We start from the raw sequence: 19,071 nt of genomic DNA, 5'->3' as shown, positions 1-19,071 counted from the left end.
AAGTGCTGCCTAAACAAGGCTTTACGCAACAAAGGCAATTGTGATTTTGGAGGGAGACCTGGTGGTAAAGGTTTGGCGGCAACGTGGTGCGCGCGTTCCTCCATTCAGTCGCTAATGAGAATGATAATTTGTGGCTCCTCTGACGACCCCTACCCCCATCAATAGCGACTTCTCCCAGGGGATGTGATGGTGCAGATCCCCGAGGGACATCCAGTCCTCTATAGGAATCCTTTTCATCAGCAGATAGAGATTCCCGCCTGTTTCGTTTTATATAAGGCTGATATTCCAGATTTCTTAAGTGCTGCAGCCTGTATTTGTTGTCCCTTCATGTCATTGAGTGGAGCGGAACATATGGACGCACACTGTACTGTCAGCTGTTTTCCAGCCTAAGTTTATCTGTGCAATGATATGTTCACATTATTCCCAAATTGTACAGCATGTATCCTATGGTGGCTATCTCTCTTCCCACACTGTGTTGCTTCGTTGCTTGGTTACCTGATTTCTTCAGTGCAAACAGCACAAATATGAGATTTCTTTATGTTCCTTCATATTTCCCAGCGTGCCCCTGACCACAGAGCAGGCCAGCATGGTTTGGTAACAGCCTGCTACATGTCGCCAAATAAAAATAGGGTGGACTCAGTAAACTTCTCTTGGGAGTGTGTGCTGCTGGATCCCAGTCCCCCCTCACGATCCCTCGTGTTTACACCGGACCAGGCTCGCTTCTTGGCGGCCACGCGTGTGTTGTTCGCCTCCTCACCTCCGCGGAGCGGCTGCACGACCCGGCCTGCCAGCGGGGATTTACTGACTGGCGCTGTGCCCGACCGCAGGCAGACTAGTTCGCTCGGTTCTCACGACCTCAGCTCCACAAAGGCATCTCTGAACTATTAACTCAGACACGAAGGCAGAAGGAACAACCGCAGAACCCACACACGCTGCCAACTGGTGTTTCACTATGCCTCCTCGCAGAAGGAAGCTGCTCAAGCATCACTGGCAGCGGGGTTTCAGTGCGCCATTTACTGACGGTGTCATCTGTAGGGCACTGCCACACACCAGGGTGAAAGTGAGAATTCAACTGAAAAGACACTGAAACTGTTGAAGGAAGGTGAATACCAGCAGTTGTAGAAGATATCGATGCAAAAACAACCATCACAAGTTATTTTAGGCCAAGTTACAGTAAAAACCTGATTCATTCTTTTATTCCTTTGCCAACTTTCCTTTTTATTTTTGTTCAAATAGTGCAGATATCTTGTTCTTGATATTCCTACATGAACTTATTTCAACTCTTTCTTAATCATGTGATCTAGTGGTTGTTGCAGTAAATGTAGGCATAATGACAGCAGTGGTGTAAAAAAAAAAAATCAAAAAGTATCAAAATCATCACATCTTCTGCTGTTTGTCGTTTCAAAGATGCAGGATTTGTGATTGCATGTGAGTTATATTTACGCACATAACTTCAAGTTTCCTCTCTAAATGAGCCCCTAGAAGGAAGCACTAAGATTTTTTTTATCTCGTATGTGCTGGTGGTCAGGGCAGAGAAACACTTAAAAACCAGCTTACTGTTGGCCTGTGCCAGCCATGCGCAACCACGGCGCGCCGGTGGAGTATTAAATGTTGAGCGGTTTTGACCGGCGGTCACCAGGCTGTAACCTAATCCCAAGAAAAGGGGCCCGCTGACTGCAAGTGGCTGACACACGGCCAGCGCCACGCCGCCCGACAGAGAAACACGGCTCTGAGTTCCGGACCCCACTCACCGGAGGAAGATAAGTTTACAAGCTGGGATAAACAGGGACAGGGGGAGGAGACCGAGACGCTTAACACACGGAGAAGTGTGTGAAGCCGAGAGGAAAAAGCACCTGGCCAGATGTAGGCCACAGACTGCAAGCCATATAAACAAAAGGCCACTTCAAATGATGAAATGATTTTGGAGTCTAAATCAAAATCAAGTCTCAGATGCTCCATAACTCTAAACAGGTGCATTTATCCATTCCTATCTAACAAAAGTCTAGCCAAGTTCCCTCGCTTTCTCCTTTATGGAGGTGTAGGCCCACTGGGAGAGGAGCTGAACAACTGATACACAAAAGGAAGCGAGGATCCTTCCATATTCTTCTTTCACTGAAGCAATCTGTTAGTGACATTAACCCCTGAGCGCATTTCCCAGGCTCATGAATAGGGTTTAAGACTTCTTAAAGCTCCCGCTGCATACAGGATGAGACCCTTTCAAACTTTTAATTACCTTTATAGCAATAGAAAAATACACCCCCATTGTCCCCTGGACCATTCTCCAGGAGACCAGATGTAAAGAGCTCCCGCCAAACTGGTGACAAGAAGGCCACTTAAAACTTAGTAAATGAATTGATGTAGGAGTTCAAATTGGGAACATAATCGATAGACTGAAGCTTCGTTTTGGCCTCAATTCTAACCGCTGTGAGTCTGTTTGAAAAGTTACTTTCCTCAACTTATCTTCAATTCATCAATGTGACTTTTACGCATGAAATGTAACTTTTACGCATGGATTTCAAAACTACAGAATGATCCTTTATGCTCTCAGGTGGAGCATAACAAAGCAATCCGGACACGACAGAAAAGGCTCAAGACAAGAAACTGAATTTATGAAATCTCATTTATTAAAACAATGGGCTGTCACCCAACTTCAGGTTTTCTTCTCAACACAAAACAACAAAGAATATAAAACACAGCTTTGGTATAACAATCAATAACAACTCTGTACAAAACTAAACCTTTTCATAAAAAGTACTTCATAACAAAATTGTCCTATAAATCTTCCATCTGCATGTACAGCATTTATCACCGACATCCAAATGTTGGAATCAGGCAATAAATTATATATAAAAAAGCATGTGCCATTTAAAGCGACCCCTGTTCCATACAACGAAACAATGAGAACTACTGAGGACATTAAGTGGTTAGAGTCACCGTCCCTTAGAGGAGAGGTTCCAGTTTTAACCCCTGCAACAGTTGTGTGTGCAGTCACTTTAATGTCTAAACTGGAAAAGTAACGCAAACTTGATTCACATGTTGAGTCTCTCGTCCCACTCGCGCTACCAAGGGCGCCACACAGGCTCGCTGCTCTCCGAGCCAGTGCTGACCCCCACCGGGCTGACGGCTTGAGATCCCCCGGAGAAGGACGTCATGCCGTGGACTGGAGATGCTGCAGTCGGTGCCGAGCTGCCATGCACCGGACTAGCGTTGACTGCAACAGGCACTCCTGCGTTTGCGTAAAGGGGGATGACAGGGGCTGTGGCGGAGGCAAAGGCCGGGTTAGGGATCAAAAAGGCGAACTGTCCGTCGGTAGCGGGCACCAGCTGGAACCCACTGAAGACCTTGGGGGACACAGCCTCGGCGGGACTGAGTTTGGAGCCCATGGCAGCGCCGTTTATGGGCAGGGTGGATGGGAGCTGCACATGGAGAGGCTGCGCCAAGTGAGCCTGTTGGGACTGCTGCGGAAAGTTCATGGACATCATCTGACCCATGCAGCTGGACAGGTGGTTGAGGAGCCTCGACCTCACCTCGGTGTTCACCCCCTCTGAGGTGGACAGGAAGCGCGTGACTTCGTTCATGCACTCATTAAATCCGGCTCTGTATTTGCTCAGGACGGTGGCATCAGCTGAAAGCGCTGCTGGGGGAAAGAAAAATCACGCATATTAGTGACACACTCGCGGCTTTGTGGCCCTTTTCATCTGCCTCCTAATGTCTGACCTACTTATGTGATCAAATAAACTCACCGCTCATCTGCACGCGCTGCAGGTTCCTCAAGTGCTTCACGGTCATCTCCAGGATGTCTGCTTTCTCCAGCTTGGAGTGTCTGGAGCTCTGCGGGACATAACGTGGAGAGGTGAGTCTGTATTCAAGGCGCATTTACGACGAAATCACCAATGAACATTGAAGAGTTGTGAAAGGCATCAAAATGAACTTACATCTTTTTTAAGTGCGTCCAGGATGAGAGTCTTGAGCTGCCCAAGGCTTTCGTTTATTCTGGCTCTCCGGCGTTTTTCCATAATCGGTTTGGATGACTGCAAACAATAAACAATTCTACATAAATATGTTGTTCACCAGTCACATGGCTGTAAGCTATCATCCTGCACACTGCCATATCACCATAACAAACTTGGTTCAGTGCGTTACAAACATTCTCAATCAATAATACACAATATATTTGCGTGTGAAAATACAATTCCTTACTTTTCTATGCTCGCTGGCATTCTTCGGTTTGTCTGGTGTGTGTGATCCGTTTGCAGGGGCACCGGCAATAGGAGATGCCGTCTGCTTTTCCATAGTGTCAGCTGGCATTGTTGACCAAAACCAGGTAAAAAGCGCAAAGAAGTAATCCTCTTTGGACACGCAGGGGAAATTTTAAAAAAAAGGTTGAGGAAAATTCACGCTGCGCCTCTGCAGAGCATATAAGAGATGTCAGACAAGTCCCACCGATCACTTCGCGTTATGTCGCTTGTTATCACTGAGCTGTCATCTGAGTACAGGGGCGCGCGCTGCACCTTGCGGGACCACTCTGCCTTCTGCCGCCGACACACGCCGCCGCCGTACTTATAGACGGCTCGCGTGCTCCCAGTTCGTGTGAAACCCTCTCTGCATTCTTTCCCACACTCGCCTCAGCCAATAGCAGAGAGGACTCACCCATCGGGCGCGGGGCAGACCGCTGATTGGACAACACCCCCGCGGGCCGTCAGTCACGCGCTGCTCAATCAGCCCTGCAGGGACAAACAACAAAGCGGAGCGAGCTGCAGCGGCCGGGCCGGGCTGCGGAGTGATAAGGGAGGGGAATGCGCTGGATGTTTGCGTCCAACTTTGCTCCGTGCTCGTCAAAAATGTTTTACTGCTTGGTGTGTGTGTGTGTGTGTGCTGGAAGAATGTCGACTCCGTATTGACTGAGTCTTTCACAGTGCAGTCAGCAGCCTTCTTCTGACAGCGTGTAATTTACTTGAAGATAGAAATGTGTGTGTTTTTTTTTTTAAAGTGGGCCTAAATGATAACATTGTTTTCTGGCTGCAGATTGACTCGCGCTGCAGATAAGAGAAATAGTTCAGTGATCACTTGGCGTGGATTGTGTTTGTGTTGCATTAAAGTGCCTGCACACAGAATAGAACAGAGTATGTAAAATGTATTATTATTTTTTTAATGTATGTTTTATAGCCCCCCCCCTCTAAAGTAGATATCCTACTTTTCAAAACTGGAACTGCCTGCTGCCACTGATCGCAGCAAGGTGTATTTATGTTTTAGCAAAAACATTTCCTTGTCCTTGCATGAAAACAAACGTTTTATCTAATTTTAAGTCTCCTCTTGCGCCTCCAAGGAGAGGACATCTGTAATGGCACGCGAGGCGGTTTGCAGTAGCACGCAGCGAGCCAATGGCGCGCGGCCACTTTTTGCAAATAAAGCAGGGCGCGCTCTGATTGGCTGTGCGAACAGCTCTGTGTCAATCATCCCGGAGCGGGAGCCGCTCAAAGGGGAAGAGGAGGAGGAGGTGGAGGAGGAAGAGGGTGGGAGGGCACATCTGTCCGCGTGCCGTTCGCGCAAAATCTTCTCCGGTCTACGCAGAGCACGTGCCAAAACTTGCAGATTAGAGGCTGCAGACTAAGGAGCTATAATGTCAAGGCTGACAGTCTGGAAACATTACAGCAATAGACACGAGAATAGAAGAGAAGGGGCACGTGTAATTACATTGGTTGGATGGCATTTAGGCTGTATTGGCAATATATTTTTTCTGCACATATAAGTATATTAGGCTGCATTAGAAGTATATTTTGGCTGCCAAATCTAAGCTTTCCACGAAGAAGAAAGAGGCTGGAATTGTTAACGCGTTTCTGGAAATCGCAGCAATATCACTCAAAATAAAAGTAGGCTTCATTAAATAATAAAATCACAGTATTAAATTCCACGTACTGATGAGGCTTTTGTGGCAGAGGTTGTATATTTAGGGACAAAGTATTGGATTTATGTGTTGCCATCTAAACACACTGATATTTCCCCTCACATTCAGGCCGTGGACACGGTCCTCTCCACTAGATGTGTGTGCCAGGGTTTGACAGGAGGTGTGGCAGTTTTTAAAGGAGGAGAGCGCCATCTAGCGACTGATTTGTAAGGTATAACCAACCTAACGAGATGCATCTCAGGACATTTGACAAAGTAAATCAACACAAGCATTCAATTTCTAAGCTTTTATGAAGTTATTTAAATGAAAGTCTACATGCCTAATGCAGTGTAAGCATCAGTGATGGAACTGCTGTTAATGGATGCTTTAAGTAGGATGTAATGATTCTTTTGTCTCTGTTCTGTAGATACTTTCCTTATTTACATTTAAACATTTAATGTCCACACAATTCCTAAAAAGAATCCTGTCAGTTACATTTGTTTTTGTGGTCTGTGGCAGCTAAAGGAGGCATAAAAACAGATTAAGTCTTGGTAGGAAGACAAGGAAAAGTTTTCCTTTAATGCTCATTATATTAAAATGACCACAAGGTGGCACATCTCTGTCCAACTTACTGTCGTAATAAACACTAAAATGATGTGAAATGCAAAAATATCGCACCAAATGAACATAATAAGGATGTAATAATAATCTGGTGATCTTATTTTTCTACTTGCATCTGACTAATGGTTATTAACTCAGACACACATCAAATATCTGCATGTCACATTTCTTATCTCTCCCCAACAGTTTGTTAATATATGAGATAAGAAAAGAAAAGAAAAAATAAGGTGAACAGGACAATGAAGAAAGTGATGAGAAGAAGTAAAAGAAACTTCAGAAGGAAATAATTTTATATAGAGTATGTCATTTATATTGCACAGTGTAGATGTTTTATGTGCAGAAAAAGAAAATAAGTTTTGCATAAAACAACATGTTTATATGTATCATGCATTTATGTATAAAAATGCATACACACCATGTACATACACAGTAGGGTGTGGATATGGCTGTATGTATGTACAATTCACGTAAATGTAAATACACGCTGTCTCACAAACATACATGCAAAGTCTGCAATGTTGCATGTAGTTTTAATCACAACATATATATAGTATAATATAAAAAGTAAAAGTTATGATTGAGCAATGCTTCCGATCAAATACATCTGCATGACCACATGATAACAATGTGACAAAACTAAAAGCAGAAATGATGTTTATTGTTAGGTAATAACTAACTTCAGCCAGTTTTTAAGTCTGTGCACTTGAACTTTGACAAAGTAGTGAAACTAAAGAAAACCAACCACATTTTTGTGAAACTGAACCAGAAGAGCGTGCTTTGAAAACATCAGTGATGCAAAGTCTGTGTGATTTGCAGCTAGTGAGCTCCAAAATGCAAAAACACCGATATGGAAATTAAATAAAGATAATAAAAGTAACACGTGAAGCAACTAAGACCAGTCATGCTTCTAAAAACACAGACACAGTAACAGTTGTCACAGCCACGACACAGATGAAAACTTTATGTGAGAGAGCAGCAGACTATCATGTTAAATCAGTGGGTGTACAGCAACAATAGGAGCATTACAAAGTCTAAGGAGGCGTAGATGTCATAGTAATCTTAAAACTGATGGCAAACTCTGTGATCCTCTTTTGGTGAGCAGTCTATTGAAACAGGCCAAATGTAATAAAATTTTGCTAAGCCCTGCTTCAGTCCAGTCTCTAGTGGAGTATCAGTCATTGTTCAGTGGCTCATGTCCCCCCATGGGTGAGCTGTGCTGAGGCATGCTGGACACTTGTTTACCCAGGATCCTGAGCCTTAAGGGCCAGCTGTGTGTGCTTGGGCTCACATCGCCTTTATTTGCTTTCGGATCGACCCAAATGATGCAGATCTAATTGTACTGAGCCCCGCACAGATTACACAACTGCTCCCTGCAGCAGTGGAGTTAATGGGATTTTAGTTTAATAATTCTGTATAGGTGGAGCAGCACCTGTTGAACCCGATCTGAATTCAGATCAGGGCTGACAACTCTTGGTATTTCAGACCCATCGATGATTTCCCCTCGTCATTCCTGCATTTCAAAGATCTCAGGCTCAGACAACAAAGGGAACAGGAATTCCCCTTCAACTGAAAGAAACTTTTTGAGTGAGTCCGCCATTAGAGCATCATTAAAGCAGATGCCGACATCGCTGGAGCTGAGGAATGTAGAGAACAGAAATCACAAAGTTTTTAAGAGATGATCAACATTCACCAGACAAGAGCCAAAAGTACTTGCTTTTTGACTTGGCTTTATGAGGTCTGCAGGAGGAGATGGCGGTGCAGATGAAAGGGCCCAAAAGTAGGGAGAAGCTGTGTTTGCAGATTTAGCAGAGTTCAGTAGTCTGTTGTCCAGATCCGGGGAATGCTCAGCAGCTCCTTTTGACTGCCGCCTGCTTAATTTGTTGTACAATGAGCCTGTGCACTTGTCCAAATCCATGTGCAGAATGCAGAAGGAGAGTCAATTATATCTGCATTAGCTGGTGTCGGCTGGACAATCCCTTTTTACACACTCCCCAATCAAGTGCTAGTGGATGTGTTTACCGTGATGAATCCTCAACACTGAGCAGCCACAATGGCTGTTTGGGTGGCTTTTGCTTTGCTTCAGATACTGTGACCGTGTTAGAGAGGCAAAGCGGAAAAGTGACACAGGAAGATGCTACAAGAGCTGTGATAACTTCACTTTGGTGTTTAAATCTCAGACATAAGCTGATGATTTTCAGTATGACTTCTTTTTTTAGTGGCACATTGGTGGAATGTAAATAAGTAGATGTATCTATAATTTACTTGAGTATTTTTGATGCTACTTTATACTGAATGTTGAATCTTTTACAGCACTCCAAGTGTTTTAGAGCTTTTGTTCTACTCATTACTTTACAGATTAAGATTGTGGATACAAAGTAAAATGAGTAGTAGTAAAATGATGCTTACTTCTTACTTCCAATAATAAACTATGGTCAGTGCCATAGCCATGGATTCTAGAAATACTGCGGTCACTAGCAAGACGTCCTCCTCCATCTGTAAATACTTTTAACTGTATGGATTTTTGAATATTTTATCTATTGAGTTTGGTTATTTTGTGTGCAATATTTTGTGTAACTTGTATACATCAACATTAAGGTCTAAATGATACAGTGTAAAGCCTAATACTTAGGTGGAGAAATGCTGAATCATTTATTTATTCAGTCCTTGATCTTAAACCATTCAAATGTACATGTACCAGGTGTAAAAATACTGGAATTAGAATTGCTTCAAATTATAGAGAGTATACAGAAGATTTAACCTCAGTGTCCTCAGTGGGAGCTACAGTCATGACAACACTCACAGGGGCAACTTCTCTGCATTGAGCGCTTTCACATTTGATAAGTTTATACATACATATCTTTACTTTTACAAAAGAAACGCTTTCACTGCAGCACTTGTACTCGTCACGGAGTGTTTTTACAGTTTGCTATTACGTAAGGAAAGGATTTGAACACTTCCTCGGGCACCGGAGACCAGTCCAGACACATGATGACGATCAGGACACAATCACTTGATGCTCTGTTTCCAAATCAGGGACGACAGCAGGACTTCAAAGGTCCTGTTAGTACTAGGCGGTGCTGTGAGGTTTCTGAAACAAGTAAAGCCAGAATCCCAACAGCAGCAGATCTAAGCTTGTGAGTGAAAGGACGCCTGCGGCTGCTGCATTCACCTCCCACTATAAATAGAAGGATTTGCAGAATACCAAAAACACAGGGTTGATGATTCATTATGGAATCTAATTAAACTACATGTTGAAGAATAAAGGTCAACAAATATTTGTGTAAAAATAGGTGCTCTTTCTCTCACAGACATTGGCAAAAGATCTGAGGGGATTTACCCCTGCTAGGACCAGATATTTCATGCGCATTGTTGCTAGGGATTTCTTAAAATTGGGAGTGGCCAGATGTATTAAAAATTTTACACCCATCAATTGTGTTGGTATTAAAACAGCTATTTTCCTGTTCAACTGTTCTGTGTTTGATGTATTACCAAGACTGCATGGTGCTTTATAACAGGTCAGAATTTGAATAAATTAATATGAATTTGGAAATATTTCACATGGCATTACAGGGGTGGCTGCATTCTGTCAAAGGCTTCAAAGCTCCATGTTTGCACCACAAATGTGAGGGAAAGTGGTATTTTTCATGGACTTTCACTTTATTCTTCCTTAATCTCATTACTCCCTTGGCTGTTTTCATACCTGCAGAAAAAAACCCTGAGATCAATTATTTTTGCCTCACTTTTCAAGCGGCTTGTTGTCATTTTGCCATCTGCAGACCAGCATGTCCAGTACAATGTGGTGCATTCACCAAGCCTCTTTGGCTTTCTGAACAGAGAGAGACCCTTTTCTCTTGCTTCTCGCCCCAATTCAGGGCTTTCTTCTCCCTTTTAAGTGGGCTGTTGATGAGGTTAGTCTAATCAGATTAAGTCAACTCACATTGGTCTCTGCAGTTTGTTTTCCTTCCAAAGGCGTCCTGACATCTCCTATACTTTTTCTTTATCCTCCTCTTTGCACTTTTCATCCAGGCTTCCACCCAAAAAAACCTTTTCAGCAGAGGTCCCAATGGACTCCTTTATAAACCGCAGTTCCCCAATGATATAGGTTATTTAGAATGGGTCACTAGACTGCTATACATGGGAAAGGCCTTTAAAGTTGTGCAGTGACGCATTTGGACATTTCCACTGGTGTCTGTGTGAATGCCAAAGATTAGGTAAACACAAAGCTCTAAATCAAATTTTGGAAATTGCTGGAACCTTTAATTTGATTCCCAAATAAATGTTTGAGAGGAAGTTTAAGGGGAAGTTTTGTAAACTACAAGACTAATGCAATCTTCACTTTTATCTTGGCACTTGGATGAGAGCAGTGTTTTCACGGCCAACTTGTTAAATACTTTTTAAGTGAAATAAATACAATTTTATTGTTTCGATTTCAGAGGAAGTGACTGTGTAGTGGATGAAAAAAAATACCCAGTTTAACGATATTATCCATTTTGCTGTTTTTCTTGAAAAAAATCCTAAAAATCTCGACTGTCAAAAGAAAAGATATGTTGCTGTGAGTTTGACTTTAAACTTTTTATGTCATTACCTATATGAAAATATGAGGGCAAGAAGATCATTTAGATGATCAAAAACAATGTGGCACAGTAGTGACACAAATATATACTTACAAATTTAATTATAACTGTATACTGCTTAATAAAGAACTGCAAATGATTCACTTTTAAACAGATTTCTTAATTGGAGGGAGTCATTCAAGGAAGCACGCTTGGAAAGTCCTTGATCCAACAATGAAATCAATTTTTTTCCTCAAATTTGATTTGATTAATACGCACAAATGCTCACTTAATAATACACCCCCCCACCTGTAACTGTAAAATCTCTGAAGTTCTCATCAGTGATGTACCGTAACTTGATTCCCCCGCCAATAACAGGCTTACAAAGACAATGAGCACAATGAGTACAGAGGAGGTCCTTTCAGATGACTTCAGAGCCCCCCCCTGAGAAAAGACATGGCAGCCCACTGACTGAATGGGGGCTGTGGAACCATTTCAAGCTAATGGATCTGAGGGACTGTCCACATAATTACATTACAGCATTTCAGCAGCCCTTTGAGCTCCACACTTGCAGCTTGGGCACACCACAGCACTTCATTCATATCATAGCTCCACAGTGGAATGTGCTATGACAGATATGGTCCTCTTGGGCACCCTTGAACAAGGTTGCACTCCATGGGACGGGCAACCCCCTCAACCCTCTGCATAAGAGTTCTTGGATTTAAAACAGAGGGTGGGCACAGCAAAGACAAAGGATCAAACGTGGAGCGCAAAGAAAATCTAGAAATCGACTTAGTGTCATAGAAATTATGTTCGAGTGCAATAATATGCATATTTTCCTGTTAACCTTGATTTGTCTTGTTCGTTTTTCTTATTGGCTTGCTTTACACATGACATGTGACAAATTTTACAGTTTATTATATAAAATGCAAGTGTTTGCATTTTGTTAAGATATCAGAGAGCCAATAAGTAGCTTTAATAAAAACAAATCCAAGCTAGTTTTGTGACATCCAGGGGGGGAAAATGGGTGTTTTTCGGGATTCAACTCTGATTCAGCCATCCGTTCACACAGATGGCTGCTAATATTCCATAAACATCAATGCTTTGTCCATGCTTTATGGTTTTCTCTGCCTTTGCAACTTATTAAGTAAAAACACATAAAATTATCAAAACTACAGGGATAATCTTTTTACAGAAAGTTTCTTGTGCTTTAGAAGGTTTCCCTCTATACCAAATGTCAGTAATGTTGCAAATAACCACTATACACACAGAGATATTAGGCAGAAAATCAGCTTTTTTCCTCATTTGGTTTAAACTGATCTTGTGTCTAATCCATTCCAGCCAAACCAAACACATGTAAAAGGAGAACAAGATTTTTTCACAGGCCGTGCTGAATGCCGCCAAATAGATCATCACAGAGCAGAAAAAGGCACATTTGTCGCTGCATTAACATACAGCCTCCTCAATCAGTTTTGATTTATAAAGAACCTCTCCGAGCCTTCACAGGGCAAATTATTCTAATTGAGACTGATGTTTTCTGACCAAAAGCACAAATTCAACACAAAAGTCACAGTCAATCTGTGCCTACTGACCAAGTGGAAAATCCCTCAAAATAATACAAGACAAAGCAACAATTTTGAGATTTTCCTCCTTGATAGCCATATTAAAAGATTCTATTGATCTTTTTGTTCAATTTTGTTGGTTGAAGAAAGTCTTTCCTCTCTGGTTCTTCTGGGCAAAAAATGGCTCCTTTTGTGGAGAAGCGAAATCAATGCAAATTAAACCTTTATTCATTTCCCTGTGAATAATTCAAGTCTTTGCACTTTTGTTTGGGGCCCGTGAGCTAAACAAAATCATAAGAAAGGTGGAGAATGTGGACGTTTATTGGCCAGTGGAAGAGAGAGATGACCCCACTCATGGGTGACAAAGACTTCTTTATGGCGTTGGTGTGAACCCATGAAGCAAGGGTGTTCCACTCTGACTGACCAGCACCACAGGAGATCCAACACGTGCAAAAATGGTGACCCAGTAAAACCAACTCTTTTTTACATCCATAAAGGAGGCTGGAGAACCTAAAAAAGCCCATTCTTGAGTGCACATTCTGAGTGATGAGCTGACAGGCGGAGAGGGACGGGCTGCAGGCTGCATATCAGTGACACTGACAGATTTATCAAAAACCTTTTAATATCAACTGAGAATATATCACAATTTGCTTGGATTCCATAACTTAGCAACATGAAAATGATATACCTGGGTATTATACATTTACCACCTATGAGCGGCAATTATGCTTGTTAGCTTTGCAGCTCCATCGCATTTAGTGTTTTATATCTATAGAAAAATCTGCTGAATGCTGAAGGCTACAAGTTTGACCGACTGAAATGTCGGCAGTCGTGCTGCATTGAGGGCATGAAGCGCCAGGTGTTGAGAATCAAGAAATAAAAAATTAGATCTTTGCTTCTGCTGCATCAATTTTTCAGATTTTCAAATTGTCCATAGTTAGTCCAACATAGTTATAGTTTAGTTTATTCGTTTATTCTTATTCTTTGGAGCTGTGTGTAACAAAAAGCCCCCCCTGGGGATTATTAAAGGAATTCTGATTCTGATTCTGATTATAGGCTGCAAACAGCTTCAAACTGTGCAGAATTCTGCACACACACCACTGACCAAAACAACGCATTTTTCTCATATCACCCAAATCTTAGAGTAGTTGCCCTGGCTGCCAAATGTCTTTTACACTGCTACATTTTAAAGTGCTATTTTTGACATTTAAGACGTGAGCTGAAAATATGTTTTATTGTTTTGTGAGAACGTGTTTCGATATCACTTCTGCACTGTTGAGACAGCTTAAAGCCAAAATTTGTTTCTTGTCAACAGTGACTGTCATGACTGTAATCGTTATGTATTGGACAAATAAAGTCTATGAATTCTTGAACCTCTAAAGCTCTGATGTCCTTATAGGCCTCTAACTCTAACGATCCATGAAAAAGACAGGACGCTTACTAACCACAGTCAAATCACTTTCCACCAGAGCTGCTGACTTTGCAGCGCGCTGGTGGAGTACCGATCCTTGACTCGATCCTTTATGTCATAGTTTTCTTGCTGAGGCTGAGCTCAGCACATTCCTGCACAAGGCCGGAGGTAAAACAAAGGACACGGACTGGCGGGACGAGTTTCTGGGATTCTCTTATGTCAAGAGCAAAATGACAAAGAAAACTATTGTGTATGTTGGTGATTGCTAAAATCATCTGAATGCAGCAAAGACCAGCGCACACAATGGTTGAACCAGGGGCCAAGGATTTACAGCGTTTCCATGTTTGTGGTCACCTCGATCGTCATCCCACCATCAAAGTCCTCTCTAAACCCCAAACACCACCACCCTTCCTTTTCTCTCTGATGTAGAGATTCACACACGCACCCTCCCTTTAACTTTTATTTTGGGCCAAACATTACGGAGGAGACGATTTGTGTCTTTGAAAACACTGTGTATCAATCACATCAAAAGCCCAGGAAACAAAAGCGGAGGCTGGCAGCATCAGACAAACACTCCCATTAGTCACTGCGCTCTCATTCACGTGTATCACATCACAGATGAAGGAGGGGTTGTTTACTCTGGAATATCTTACACTGTAAAAGCAAAGAGAACCTACCGCCTGGCCCATTCAACAAGCACTGAAACAACTGGACTACTGTGCAGTCAATTACAATAAACACAGATCAAAGAGCACAAAATGGACTTCTGTTTCATAATGCACCATGTGGTACAACCTTTCTCCTTCCAAGGCCCTCACACTCGATCTTCCCACACTCATATACAAACTCACCATTAATAAGGTCTGAAAAGTGTGATTTTCAGCTCTCCCTCTTGTGTTTCTCTTCCTTGTCCCATCCCTAGCCCCCTGCCTGGTGCTGACCCAGCCAGCAGACCCCCTCTGCCCCCTCCGCGGCCCCCTCCAACCCTGGGAAGAAGAGGCCCACGCCGGAGTTTCGGCTGGGGCTCATTAGCGGCGCCCACCTGGAGGCTGGCTGGGGGCTAACAGGGGACCACAGGGGCCAAGGCCTTGATCTGTTGGCTGTGAGCAGCAGTGTGACACACAGTGGGGACAGGGCAGCTGCAGCATAGCATACGGCACAGAGCACCATCAGATATACAGTATATGCTCCAACAATCCTGAGCTGATCAAACTTAATCTGTTTAATTGTTCCCTTTGTGATGACACACCTCTCTTTGCTAACCCACCAGGAGTCGCCTTTCACCAATTCCCTCTCATAAAAGTCTGACAGAAAGTTTATAACTGTTTATGTTTATAGTATCGCCGCAGTAGTAGCAGTCTATAAAACAATTATGGAGATGAGTACCTTTTGTGTATGCTTTCTTTGAAGTCTAGCCAACTTATGCAAATTCAATATCTATTCAATAGCTCCCTCTTCATTTTGGCTAACAAATCACGCCCTTGTTTGGGGGGAGTTGTTTGCTGTGAATCAGTATTTACTCCGTCAGTTGTTGGTATGGGGGTGCTGCTGAGGTATGCTGGTGTGTCTGTGTGTAATACCCTGCTGGTCTGGAGCCCCTGCGGTCAGATGCCCTGGGTCTGGGGAGACACAAAGGGATTCCACTGAAGGAATAGCAGGTCTCCTGAGTCATGTGGCTCCAGTCACGCAGGCTGCATCCAGGGATCCACGTCGCCGTTTGACATCACAGTGTCTAAACAACGGCTTTTTCCAGTGGAATTTAGCTTTGGAGTTGCGCACATATGTGTGGTGAATTTTTCAAATATTTTCCCACAATGCTATAGTCACCTAATTTACTGAATAGATCTGTTCTGTTTTAACGATGAAATTGACATTTTCAATCAACTGAAAAGAAAGCAATTGCAGAAATGTAAGAAGTAACTACTCAGCCACAGCACATGACAGGCAAAATTTTACTAATCAGGAAAACATTTTAATGATGTTTCAGTCTTGCCCTTTTTACCAAACTCCACATCAAGCCGTTGTTACTGTTTGGAAAATTATCAGATTCATTTAGAGATTTAATCAGCTATCCTTGATTTTGTCCAGCTAGTATGATATTCACAAGACAGTGAACGACCACCAACGTGGTCAAAAAGTCCAGTTCCAACAACTCCTTGCTGAGGATTTGATTTACATGATTTGATGTACAGAAACATCACATAATCAACGTTATATGGTGCCCTTTCATAGCTGCCATCCCCAAAACTGAGATCTCCTCATTAAAAAGTCACTTCAGGATTAGTGAGTTGCTGAAGGTGGTTTTGGCCACTCAGTCATCATTCATCTGCTATGCAAAGTTTGTTTCCGCTGAGGATCGCATACGCTGAAATGGGTGCTGAGTGAAACAGTGGGAGGACATCGTGGTTTTATTCAGTTTCTAAAAACAGCAGCTGTGGCCCTCAGGCTCGCTCCTCCTTCAGATCCTCAGCACTGGGCATGTACTCTGCCAGGTGAAAGAGGTCCCAGAGGGTCATCGCTGGGACCTACCTATACATTGAATCCAATATGTTATACCAGGTATTAAGGTATATGCAGAGTAAGGACATCCTGACTGCAGAGTTTTAATCTGTTAATGTAGTCTTCATCTGATGAATGCAACCCTTCAACAAATGGCTCTGTTTTTGGTAAGTCAGATCAAAGAGGAAGAGCCTGGTTTGCTGCTGGTGAATATGGACAATGGATTGGTCATGATGACTGGTAAATCTTAGTCACACACCACCACATCAAGGACAATTAGCATTAGCTTGACTCTCCAGGCTCACCCCTTAAGCAGGATGAAAAAAGTGACCTGCTGACTAAGCACATTCCACCTGCAGCCTGCAGTTCAAAGGGCACCCTCTGCACCTCACTGCTCCACTGCTATCCAGCCACCACCTGCCCTCAGGCCGAGCTCACCCTACTGCACACCGCGGGTGACCCGGTGCTCCATCAACAACATCTCAGCCCATTCACGACACATGCAACTGCTCTGACTGCTAGCTGAGGCGCTACCTGCCAGTTAAGTGCCTCAGGTGATGTTTGAATGGGCTTCACTTAAGAATTAGCCACACCTCTCCCCCCTCAAAGAGGAGGCATGAGAGATGCAACATATGGCTGACTCGGATGAATTCCCCCACTGTTTCAAAAGACACGCAAGAAGCCTTCGGGGTGATCGGAACTTCACGCTCCTCTTTACTAGATTAAGTCTAATAATCTCTCAGTAACGAGACTTTAAAACCAGAGCGGTAAAACACTGGGCCTCGGGGTTCACTGACACACAGTGCATGCTGTTTTGCTTTTAACACTTTATTTTATGACTGCAAGTAAGAGTAAATGCTCCTCATCAACTTTCTCCTCATCTCAGCACAAAGAGGAATATTTGTTGATCGTAGGCCGAGAAGTTTGTTGGATTGAGTTACGGTAACTTGATGCCGTGGGGAATCCCACAGTTCATATGTGAGTGTTGGTTTTAGAGGACTAAAGCACAGATGACAGAATGAATGAAGCCTACATTTATGAGTATATGAGATTAATGAAAATCCCAGTTTATTCTAACTTGAGTGTTACTTTAGTAGTTGTGGTTATCATTTATAACGGTAATAATAAGCTTGTACTCACAGAAACACACAAACCAACATCACAATCTAACCAATTTAACTGCAACTATAACCAAGTGCTTCTAGTGCCTAAACATATCCATAAAGTTTGGTAATACTACAGCTGCAATGAATAGATATTGTACTCCGAGAGGGGATATTTTGGTAGAAAACAAATATATCTCAATACAAATTTCTTCTTCTATCACAAAATGTGTTATAATTCACATAAAGAGCTGTAAGGTGATAAAAACAATGAGCTCCAAAAGAAACAGTTCTACATAACTTGTATTCATTTAATACATTACAAAAACATTTTATACATTTATATCATATATATATATATATATTAGATATTTGTGGGAACACCAAGACAAAATAGTACCATTGTGAATGTTATTATAACCCAAACTCAAACTGGCTTGAGGACAACAAAGCCACTGGTTACCTTTCTTGTGAATTGCTGCTGGGTTCACAATGAAGCGAGGACTCCCACTGGAGTGTTGATTAGGCAGATACCTTCTCTGGGTTACGGGAAGGAGTGGCGGGCCCGTCTCCTGCCCTCCAGGGACTCAATTTATTTATTCAGTCACTGTAATTCATGGCTGACCCTGACACAGCCTGGGATGCTGCACCCTCTCTTCTCTCTATTCATTTAATTTGGAGCAAGAGCAGCGAGGGCAGGAAGGAACCCCAGTGATGGAAGATATTAGACTGTGAGGGGCAGCCGCAAATAGGAAATCCACCCTGAAAACTGATTTCACATGTTTGGTACAAATCAGTTGAGAGCTTGCTGGACCTGTTTCATTGGTAGAGAACTGATAGTATCTGGACTTAGAGCACTGGCCTCCAACATTCTTGCATATGTCTGCATATATGAGAGGTCTATATGCAGCCCCTTGTCACAGGTTCAACATTTCTATAATTCTTGAGCAGTTCAATCAAAGAGTGGCTCTGCCTCTTCAATGTGTTTCATTCCTTGTGGTTTTGCCAGTTAGCGTTTGGGTTAAATAACATTTAGAATGGAGCCATTTTGTCTGCTGTACTCACAAAGACAAGATTTTGACATTTATAGCATTGTTTGTCATCAGGAATGAAATATATATCTAATATGTAATATATATCTAATCTAAATATATAAAATGGTTTTATTATATATAAAATATTTTTAAAAACCATACATGTTATGTGAGGCTTTTTCTTCTGAAGCTCATTGTTTTTATCAGCTTACTGCTCATTATATGAATTACATTATATTAGTTATACATTATATTTGGGTTTTTTTTTCTGGAGGCCTGAAGGGCTAAAGCAGTCCAGTTTGTCAGGATCATTTCACACATAGTCTAATATTTTAATAATCTCATGACCCATTAGATTTGAAAAAATACACCCACAGCTCTAAGCAAACAAGATATGTTAATTT

At 42.4% G+C, this 19,071-nt stretch overlaps 1 protein-coding gene across 2 annotated transcripts; it reads right to left on the bottom strand.

The window, feature by feature from the left end:
* Positions 1–2,602: 2,602 nt before the first annotated feature.
* Positions 2,603–4,553, bottom strand: her9 (hairy-related 9). 2 transcript variants are annotated; one of them, XM_070839423.1, is made up of 4 exons: positions 4,201–4,553; positions 3,936–4,031; positions 3,744–3,831; positions 2,603–3,637 (listed from the first exon to the last, which is right to left on the bottom strand). In XM_070839423.1, exons 1-4 carry the CDS (start codon positions 4,306–4,308, stop codon positions 3,060–3,062), a joined length of 870 nt encoding a protein of 289 aa, XP_070695524.1. In that variant the 5' UTR covers positions 4,309–4,553; the 3' UTR covers positions 2,603–3,059. The 2 variants fall into 2 exon arrangements, with proteins under 2 accessions (XP_070695524.1, XP_070695525.1); XM_070839424.1 differs by having other exon boundaries at positions 2,603–3,634.
* Between the last annotated feature and the right edge of the window lie 14,518 nt (positions 4,554–19,071).

Source organism: Pempheris klunzingeri, chromosome 11, assembly GCF_042242105.1.
Source record: "Pempheris klunzingeri isolate RE-2024b chromosome 11, fPemKlu1.hap1, whole genome shotgun sequence".
NCBI lineage: Eukaryota > Metazoa > Chordata > Actinopteri > Acropomatiformes > Pempheridae > Pempheris > Pempheris klunzingeri.
Note: the sequence above shows the minus strand (reverse complement) of the source record. Positions and strands in the feature narration are given on the sequence as shown.

Bases quoted from the DNA above. Each gene is read 5' to 3' on its own strand.
- her9 (XM_070839423.1), bottom strand. From the start codon at position 4,308: ATGCCAGCTGACACTATGGAAAAGCAGACGGCATCTCCTATTGCCGGT. The intron at 4,032-4,200 runs GTAAGGAATTGT...TATTGTTTGCAG, and splicing joins ATGCCAGCGAGCATAGAAAA to TCATCCAAACCGATTATGGA. The intron at 3,638-3,743 runs GTGAGTTTATTT...TCTTTCCCCCAG, and splicing joins GCAGCGCGTGCAGATGAGCG to CAGCGCTTTCAGCTGATGCC.